The 10,743-nt window shown below is 38.1% G+C and overlaps 1 protein-coding gene and 1 pseudogene across 1 annotated transcript in view; both read left to right on the top strand.

The window, feature by feature from the left end:
* LOC106878883 (serine/threonine-protein kinase SIK3) overlaps positions 1-10,743 on the top strand; it is a 104,569-nt gene that overhangs the window by 68,019 nt on the left and 25,807 nt on the right. The window contains exons 3-4 of the mRNA XM_014928227.2: positions 2,749-2,910; positions 8,146-8,270. Coding sequence (XP_014783713.1) covers positions 2,749-2,910; positions 8,146-8,270 — 287 coding nt within the window. The remainder of the gene's footprint in view (positions 1-2,748; positions 2,911-8,145; positions 8,271-10,743) is intronic.
* LOC128247951 (U6 spliceosomal RNA) lies at positions 2,255-2,352 on the top strand (annotated as a pseudogene).

The raw sequence follows: 10,743 nt of genomic DNA, 5'->3' as shown, positions 1-10,743 counted from the left end.
ATATTTGTGTGAGGTATGCATGAGTTGAAATATACTGGAAGATACTTTTTGCAGAGTAATTACATATCAAAACAGGAGATTGGAAAAAAATTTTGGTATTATTTATAATACCAAATTTTTTCCAATCTCCTGTTTATATATGTGTGTGTGTATGTATATATATATATATATATGTATATATCATCATCATCGTTTAACATCCGTTTTCCATGCTGGCATGGGTTGGATGGCTCAACTGGGGTCTGGGAAGCCAGGAGGCTGCACCAAGCTCCAGTCTGATCTGACAGTGTTTCTACAGTTGGATGCCCTTCCTAATACCAACCACTCTGAGAGTGTAGTGGGTGCTTTTTTACATGCCACCGGCACAGGGGCCAGAGGTCTGGCATCGACCACAATCAGACGGTGCTTTTTACGTGCCACTGGCACGGGGATCACAGCTACAATATCCATTTGAATGTGATTTGATTTGATTTTGATGTACTTGACTCAATAGGTCTCCTCAAGCATGGCATGTTGCCTTATGATCCAAGGAACTTTTGAGTGGGCTGGTTATGCAACACTGGTGTGGGTTACAGCTGGGAGCTCACTTTATTTGCCAGGTCATCTAAGTCACAGCATACCTCCAGAGGTCTCAGTCTCTTGTCATTGCCTCTGTGAGGCCCATGTCTTCCTGGGTCTCCCTCTACCCCGGATTCCTACCACTGTTTAAGAGTGGCACTTCTTCACACAGCTCTCCTCATCCATCCATCCATAGTACATGACCATACCAGCACAAACATCTCTCTTGCACACCACATCCTATGCTTCTTATGTCCAACATTTCTCTCAGGGCGCTTACACTCTGTCGTGTGTGCACACTGACATTACACATCCAGCGGATCATGCCTGCTTTATTTCTTTTGAGCCTACGCATGTCTTCAGCAGTCATTGCCCATGTTCCACTGCTGTGAAGCATGGCAGTTCGCACACATGCATCGTACAATCTACCTTTCACTCTGAGCGAGAGGCCCTTTGTCACCAGTAGGGGTAGAAGCTTTCTGGACTATGCCCAGGCTATTCTTATTCTAGTGGTAACACTCTCTGAGCATCCACCCCCACTACAGACTTGGTCACCTAGGTAGCGGAAGCAATCAACTACTTCTACTTTCTCCCCCCTGGCATTTGATGGAATCTGTTTTCTGAGTATCTGTGATGTTTATTGCCCCTGTGCATCTACTGCACATGAAAGCTATCTTCCCGGTTAACCTTCCTTTATGTATATATGCACACACACACACACACACACACACACACACACATATGTGACTGGCTTCTTTCAGTTTCCTTCTACCAAATCCACTCACAAGGCTTTGATCATCTCAGAGCTATAGTAGAAGATACTTACCCAAGGTGCCACGCAGTGGGACTGATCCTGAAACCATGTGGTTGGGAAGCAAACTTCTTAACCATACAGTCACACCTGTGCATGCACACACACACACACACACACACACATAATCATTTACTTGTGTATATATAATATGCATATTTAATGGTTTGTCAATGTGTATTTTCATGTGCTTCATGCAAGTATAACTGTCCTTGTGTATGCACATGTGTGTTTATATTTGATAGCTTCCATGCTGTCATCATCATTATCGCCGCCACCATCACCTCATAACTCTTCTATGCTTGCTTGGGTTAGATCTACATTCTCCATCACAATGCTTCACTGATTTGTTGCACTCCTTTGTCATCCTTTCAGCCTGTTAAGATCCACCTTCACCACTTCTACCCACTTCTTCCTCTTCCCTATGATCTTTCCACTTCATTCATTCAACACTTCTTCCTTCATCTGTCATCATCCATATGTATCGCATGTCTATAAACAGCAAAGTCTTCCTACTTGCACACTGTTTTTTTTTCATTCCTCTCACGCCCATTCATTTCTATACATGTGTGTGTGTATGTAATTACATTTACACATAACTTAGCTGTCGCTTGCAAGTGCGTATGACCTGGCAGCTTGTAACACATTTTGTCCTATTGTTTTAGGTTCCTATATAGTGGCAAGGAGACAACATTGACACCCTCTTGGCCCTTCCACCCTTGAACCTGTGGAATATGATAGTTACGACAGCTGGAAGGAGAAAAGGTTACACTGGCACTCAGCTGGTACTCATTTACAAACTGTGTAGATTGGAGCAATGTCAGATGAAGTGCTTTGCTCTTCGTCTGACACTCTTCTCAGTCCGGGAATTGAACTCGTGGTTTTATTTATAATCATGAATCTAACACCTTGGAATTATACGAAGAAGATTAGTTTGGCACCTACAGAAGGATGAAGCACAAATTCATGAATATTATATTTATGTGCACCCATTCATAAAATAATGCACAAGCAAATGAATACATTAATGCAGAAGTAAGTGTGTGTGTGTGTGTACAAACACATGCTCTACATAGAAGAGTAGAACTGAGGTAGATCTCTATTTTGTGGGATATTTTCTGATAATGAGATTGATACACACACACACACACACACACACACACACACACACACACACACACACACACACACACACACACACACCTTTTGAAAGTTCAAAATTGTCATGTATTATTATCAACACATATTCTATGCTGCACTATTGTACAATATTGTACAAACGACACAAGCTAAATGTCATGCATTGTTGTGTATTAAACTGCAATATTATAGACAGGTCCCTGTATTTATTGTTTTATTATTTCTGTTTATTGATACAGATCACCTGGTGGCTCATGGTCGAATGAACGAGAAAGAAGCACGTAAGAAGTTTAAACAAATAGTTGCCGCAGTGTCCTACTGTCATAAACATCACGTGGTACATCGGGATTTAAAAGCTGAAAATCTACTTTTGGATGCTAACCTAAATATCAAAATTGCTGGTAGGTTTTTCAGTTTGTTTGCTCGGTTTCGCCAGTATTTTAGCCTAATGTTTGTTCAGCTGGACATTCTGTCTTGTTTCACTCACAAATATCTCATTACTTTTCCTTTGAGCAACATCAAACAGCAGAGATAAGCTTTGTTATATCATCTAATGTTCATTAATGGTTAAATCTATTTAAATTATTGACTTTACTTGTGATGTAATTGTCACAACACTGAGAATAATTCTGTTCTTAATCCTGGGGATCCTCTTTTGACCTTGTAGCCATGTATTTGTTGTCATTGTTGTTGTTGTTAACTCAGTCATATGATACATGACATTCTGTACAATAGAGTCATGACTCTCGGCCTTTGACCTACCACATCTACAATACTCTGCAAATGTGTCTGTATGTCCTTGTTACACACTTGCACACAGCCATAAACTTCATTTAGTAATAGAAGCTAGTCCAGATTTTCTTTTTTAAGTCAGAAGAGAAGGCAGTGTCCATAGATACCTTTTATAGGGTTTCTGAGATTTGTGGGAGAGAGGTAGGGAGGAAAGTACCTGCAAACCCGAGACCTAACTTGAATGCCTGCAACTGAAAAGACTCCACTAAAGGTACATGTGGTGTCAGGTGGCAGTGTTAAAGTAGGAAATGGCCTAAGTCTACCATCCAAATAAACCAAAGTCAGATTTGAAATCAGTTCATAAAAACTGGACCAAATACAAGGCATCCAGTCTGATGTTCTTGTAGTTCCACCACTCCACTGTTGTGGATTGGTGAGGTTTTTCATCAACTATAAAAGGATGAAAGGTAAATGAACTTGGAACTCAGAGGATTGAAGCAAATGCTGTGAGGCAATCTGTTCAATCTACCACCGATTAAATCTAGCACCTAAGAAGGCCATTGTAGGAATTGAACTTGGAACACAAAAAGCTAGAACAAAAACCACAAAGCATTTTGTCTGATAATCTTATGTTTCACCGTTCCACCAGTTAGAATCAGTACTTTTTTTATATCAATCCCAAAAGAATGGAAAACAAATTTTACTTAAGTGGGATTTGACAGTTCAAAGTATACATTCTGACACTGTAACAGCTCTGCCAATACACCACTTTCTATTGAAAATATGAACATGTAATGTAACAAAATAAAATCCTGATCCCCCATCTTTCTTTCATTTTATTCCCTTCATGTTATATAGGGTCTGTTAATACAGTTAAGGACTTTTGGCTTTACTGAAAGTCACATTCCCTCCCTGCATAACACTGCTCTCATTGCATTCATTCATTATTAGTGAATTAGGGTTTCAGAGTTATATTCCTTGCTTTCATGTCAATACTTTATTATTGATGCTAATGATTTTTATCTTCATTATGAGTGTAATTCTAATTAATTAAAAAGTTTATGGTAGACTGGACTGCATTACCTTAGATACTTTTAACTTCCACTTAATTTTACATCATTCTCTGTAGTCAGAAAATAGCTAACCATTGCTACCTAATGGACAGAGATGGATTCTCTGGTGGTTTCGATAATGCACTTTCAGTTATTGAACCAACTAAATTCCTGCTCAGGAAAATGATAATAGATAATATATGGCTGAGTATTCCACAGACATGTGTATCCTTAATGCAATTCTCAAATAAAATCACTGTGACATGATGTAACAAGAGTGAACATTTAAATTACTGGTGCAAGCCTAAGGAGAAAGAGAAGAATCAATCCCAATACTCAACTTTGGACAGGTCCAAGGCAAAGTTGGGCTCAGTAGGGTTTGCATGTAGAGAACTGTAACAAATGCTGTAAGGTCACTGTATTTCAGTCATTATTGATTTTGCTAGTTTGCTGACTTCCTTGATGCCTGGTGGTAAAAATGATATCCTAATTTTAAACAAATACACTAACCAAGAATGCTTCACAAATAGTTTCCCAATACATAATTACCGGGAGGGAACAACTTAAATTGAACTTACTCCTTGCTTCTCTTCTAATAAAATATATATAAAAGTTGTTTATTAAAATATAAATTTCTCTTTCTACCTGCTGTTGTGTTTATCAAGGCAGGCTCTAAGATGACTAATCATCTGGTGTTAAATAAGTACTTGACTAGTCATTCTTCTGACTGAACTGGCTAGCAATGTAGAATAGTGGTTCTCTACTGAGACTTATATAAATTGTTATAAATTTCCTCCAAAATTATTATCAAACTTGTCTTTATTCAAAGATATTTCTCTCTCTTTCACCAACATGCTTTTGCAATATTGATTTCTGTCACATTGGTTTTAAAAAGGAAGTATATTTGGTAGAGAGCAGGTAATTGTTATTTCCTACAAAAGACAGACAAGCTTGTAAAATATATTGAAAATATCTCATTTGATTTTATTATATTGAATGTTGTTAAAGCAGCTAACTCACCTGGATTAAATCTAGACTCTAATTCAACCAAAAGGAAAGGCAATTATCATAAATACCTGATGTTAGCTTGGGAGTTAGTGAAACAGTATCTATGTACAAATGTTTTTTTGTTTTTTTTTCTCATCTATTTTTTTAATTATTTGAAGTTTTCCTGTAAGCAAGGAGCTGGTTTCTAACAAAGATACAAAGCTCCGTTTGAATATATATAACAAAAACAAGTTTACATGTTGAACTTGAGAAAAGTTTACATAAGAAAAGTCTTGCATATTATTTATTACCATTATGCTTACAGACTGAATTTGTATTGTGCATGTTCACCAGTTGATTTCTTTTTCTGAAGGCCCTAGATTTTCCATATTGTTACAAACATAACCAAGTGTTTATGTATGTATCTGTCTATGTATTTGGCTTTAACTAGTGGCTCTGTGATGCTACTTTGAAGGTCATATTCCAAATAGTGTTATAATTCAACATTATTCAAGGAAACCAGCTATACTAATACAATTAAATTAAATAGATTTTGATCATCTTTTCAAGGCCAATAAACAAAAGGTACCAATCCTGGGCCATGGATTGGTGGAACTGAGACCATTGGACCAGTTACATTGTAGTATTTGTTCCAGCTCCTTACATTCTGAGTTCAAAACCAACCATGGCCTTCATAGATTGCAGACTTAATCAGTCTCCTAGTTTAAAACCACCACCTGGTATGTTTCATGCCTTTAGTGGAATCCACTGTGCTGCAAGCATTCAGATCTGGTCTCTGGTTTCAGAATACCAGCCTCCCTCTCACCAAACAACCTTGGAGACCCTATAAAGGATCATGAACCTTGCAAGACAAAACCCTCAACTAGAAGGGGAGAAGTAGTATTGAGGAGGTGCAGCTTTGTGTCACTTGAGAGATTAGAGGTATAGAATGACAGAGATAGGTATCTTGCTGTAGAATAGATACATTTGGAAAAGAAAGGATAGTGAGTCAGAAAGTAAGATAAAGAGAGCAATAGTAGGAGATATGATGGTGAAGATATGTCTGGACATGCCCTCAAGTAACATTGGGGGTGGTGAGAATAGATGAGGTGATACAGAGGTTAGGACTGGGTGAGTGGGCAGGACCGAGGTGACTACAGCAAATGATGGGGAGAAATATAGAGGGGGCTTGGGAGCAGGGGTTGCAGTAGATATGTGAAGGCATTGAGGGTGATAGCAAGTAAGCAAGGGTTAATGATGGAGAACAGTACAGAAAGGAGGTGATTGGTGGAGACAGTAGGCTGAGGAAGATAATGAGAAATGGAAGTGGTCTGAGGTGGGGAAAGACAGGTAACTGAGAAAGCCAGCAGATCTAGTACATACCTATTCTGCTCTCAGGTGGTAAAGAAGTGATGGGTGTTAGGGGATGAAATGGGGGTGGGGGAAGGTTGATAAGGCAGAGAGGATGGAAATGGGAGAAGGACAGAGCCCCTCACGGACAAGCATACCAAGGTGGTTTTAGGTTATTAGTTCTGCTGTGGTGGATGGGTCTTATTGAGTACAGCAAAGCACCAGATATCTTGGTCCTTTGGCATCTCCTTTGTAAGTCTCAGTGTCTTGAGATCAGCCTTAAATACTTCATCCTATGTCTCCCTGGGTTTCCCTCTTCCACAAGTTCCATCCACTTTAAGTGATCAGCACTTCTTTATGCAACTGTCCTTATCCATCCATATCACATGACAAACAAGTGCAGTCTTCTCTCTTACTGCATCTAATTCCTCTTATGCCTAACATTTCTCTCAATACAAGCACTCTGACATTGCACATCCAGCAAAGCATACCAGTTTCATGCCTTTCTAGTCTTCACATATCCCCTACATTCAGGGCCAATGTCTCTCTGCCATTTTGCATTGCTGTTCATACACATGCATCATACAATCTCCCTTTCACTCAAAGAGAGAGAGAGACCTTTGGTTGCCAACAGAGGCAAAAGCTCTCTAAACTTTCTCCATTGTACTCTTATCCTAACAATTAGACTTACAGTACATCCTCCTCCACTGCTAATTAGGTCATCTAGGTAGCAGAAATTATCCACTGTCTCTAGAGAGCCTCTGGAGCATTTGAGAAAATCAATTTCTCATGTATCTGTAGACTTTATGGTTCCTGTACATCTTCCATATACAAACACTACTTTCTCTGTCAACCTTCCTATTATTCCACTGCACCTCTTGTGTGTCTATAGCTTTCATTGGGTACACTGAATGGAATTCCTGCCTATCACACTATGGCTGAATTTGTTTGTATTCTTCAAGAAGGAACATGACTCCATAATTCATATGCTACAAATGACAATGCTACTTGGGACAAAATTTTAGAATTTAAATGGCGAAGTGTTGCAAAAAAGATGAGGAAGCAAATGGGACTCTGTTCTTTAAAATTAAAATCATTGTCTAAAAATACAATTTAAAACTCCTGTCTGGAAGAGCATACATACTAACATGCACATATTTACAGACATTCACACACGTGTGCATACTTACACATACATGCCCAAATACATAAATGCACACGCACACACACACATTATAACTTTTATATACCCTCTCTACTTTCAACACTTCATTTACATGTTGTTCTTTTTTTAAATCTTAATTAACAAATATATTAGTAAATTTGAATTGTTCATTATGCAGTATATCAGTACATTTTAAATTATTCATTAAGAAACCATAGAGTGTTTATTACACCATTGTTCTACCATAATTACTTCTCAGTTTCTCAAATTCTTCAACTGCATATTTCCTTTTTATGTATTTATTTATTTTAACTGTTTAATTTTTTTTTGTTTTTTCTCTCTTTCTTTAGACTTTGGTTTCAGCAATTACTTCAAGCCAGGATGTTTTTTGAAGACATGGTGTGGAAGTCCTCCATATGCTGCTCCTGAGCTTTTTGAAGGGCGGGAATACGATGCACCCAAAGTAGATATCTGGGTATGTTACAGATTTGGCTTTCATTTCCTGTTTTGGGATGTTTTGTAAAATAAATTCAAGTGTATAAATCTAATTGAAAATTAATCAACTTTTCATTAATTCCAGACATATTTAATCACCCAATTTTTTTCATTCTTTTTACATTTCTGCACTGTTGTTATTTGTATGTTCTAACTTACTAGCCTAGTAAGGGACGGAATTAATGAAGTAAAGAAATATTAAGAGTGTGGAGGGAGCAGTGGTAACATCAGCCAAATGTCATTGTCTACTGTGTTACTGAGTTCATGGAGAAGGGGTAGAAGCTTGAAAGCAATTCTTCTTTTATTCCTTCAGTCATTTGACTGCAGCCATGCTGGAGCATTGACTTAAAGGGTTTTAGTCAAAGAAATCAACCCCAGAACTTATTCTTTGTAAGCCTAGTAATTATTCTATCGGTCTTTTTTGCCGAACCACTAATTTACAGGGACATAAACACACCAGCATTGGTTGCTAAGCAATGGTGGGAGGACAAACACAGACACACACACATACACACATAAATATGTACATATATACACATATGTATATATATATATATATATCATCATCATCGTCATCATCATCATCGTCATCATCATCATCATCATTGTTTAATGTCTGCTTTCCATGCTAGTATGGGTTGGACGATTTGACTGAGGACTGGCGAACCAGAGGGCTGCACCAGGCTCCAATCTGATCTGGCAGAGTTTCTACAGCTGGATGCCCTTCCTAACACCAACCACTCTGAGAGTGTAGTGGATGCTTTTTCGTGCCACCGGCACGAGGGCCAGTCTGGTGATACTGGCAACGGCTATGCTCAAGTGGTGTTTTTTACATGCCAGCCTAGCTTCTTTCAGTTTCTGTCTACTAAATCCACTCACAAGGCTTTGGTCAGCCTGAGGTTATAGTAGAAGACATTTGCCCAAGATGCCATGCAGTGGAAATGAACTCGGAACCATGAGGCTGGGAAGCTAGCTTCTTACCATACAGCCACACCTTGACAAAAGGTTTGTTTTTTTTTTAACTACTTCCAGTAGTGAAGGTTTGGGGGTAGCTATAAAATTTATAGAAGTAGAAATTATCTTCTGCTCATTTCAGTCATTAGACTGTGGCCATGCTGCACCACCTTGAAGAATTTTAAGTCGAATGAATCAACCCCTGTACTTCTTTTTTTAAGCCTGGTACTTATTCTATTAATCTCTTTTGTTGAACTGCTAAGCTACAGGGATGTAAACACACCAACACCAGTTATCAAGTGGTACTGAGGGACAAACACAGACACAAAGACACACACACCTATGTGTGTGTGTATAAAAACAATGCTTAGATAAATGTGAAATGTTACTGAAGAACTGAAATGATTAGTGACTGATGTTCTTCAAACAGTGGAGCAATCACCAGATAGCTTCTGGGTTTATGGAAATCCTGCACAGTGGTTAATGCTGTTAAAGACTGGAGTGATTATAACCCTTCTTCTTAGCTGTATCATGTTATTTTCAATATGTTTGCATTTAATGGAGAAAGAAATAATCAGAACTGCATAGTTTAGGTTTCGTTACCACTGTATAGTACTATCTTCTACTATGGCTGCTGGCTGAGCAATGCCCTATCAGTGAAATTGGTAGGCAGAACCTATACAGAAACCTGTCGTGTGTGGGTGGCTTCCCTTTGTTGTGATGTATGCATGCTAGTTAAAGACAGTCACCATCCATACAAATAATGTCATTGTTTGTAATCATTTATGAGAACTGGTCAAAACCATTGAGTTGTTTATTGTTTGAAGGACTGGGGAAAATATTTCCTTGTGTGGAAGCAGGGAGAATTGGCAACTGAAAGAACATTCGGTACAGAAAATCTTCCTGCGCAAATTTCCTCAAACCCAATACAGAAAAGTGGACATTAAAATGATGATGATGTTGTTGTTGATGATGATGGTGGCAAGGTTAGCAAAGTATAGATGTATAACATGGTTTAGGGCACAACTTCACTGTTAGGGTGGGTGTGGGTGTGTTTCTTTTTGTCTGTTACATGTCTCAGTGTGTACGGATGCAAACATGAGTCTATGGTGTGTGTGTTTGTGTTTCTTTCTGTCTTTCTTTCCTTTCCTTTTCCTTTCTTTTTTTTCTTTATTTCTTTCTTTCTGTCTTTCTTTCTTTCTTTTGGCTTGATAAAATGTATCCACTATACTCTGAAAACTTGTTGAAATTAGGAAGTGCATCCAGCTGTAGGAACCAACCTAAAATAGAAGTTTTGCATGAGTTGTTTTCGTCTGATCTGTGTAGGAGTAATTAGCCATCCAGCCCATACCAACATGGAAAGTGGATGTAAAACAATGAGATTACAGCAATGAAATATACGCATGTATAATATATATATAGTGTGTGTGTGTGTGTGTGTTTTTATTAATTATATATACATATATATATATATATATATATATATATATATATATATA

This window comes from Octopus bimaculoides, chromosome 5 (genome assembly GCF_001194135.2).
Source record: "Octopus bimaculoides isolate UCB-OBI-ISO-001 chromosome 5, ASM119413v2, whole genome shotgun sequence".
In the NCBI taxonomy this organism is placed as follows: domain Eukaryota; kingdom Metazoa; phylum Mollusca; class Cephalopoda; order Octopoda; family Octopodidae; genus Octopus; species Octopus bimaculoides.
Note: the sequence above shows the minus strand (reverse complement) of the source record. Positions and strands in the feature narration are given on the sequence as shown.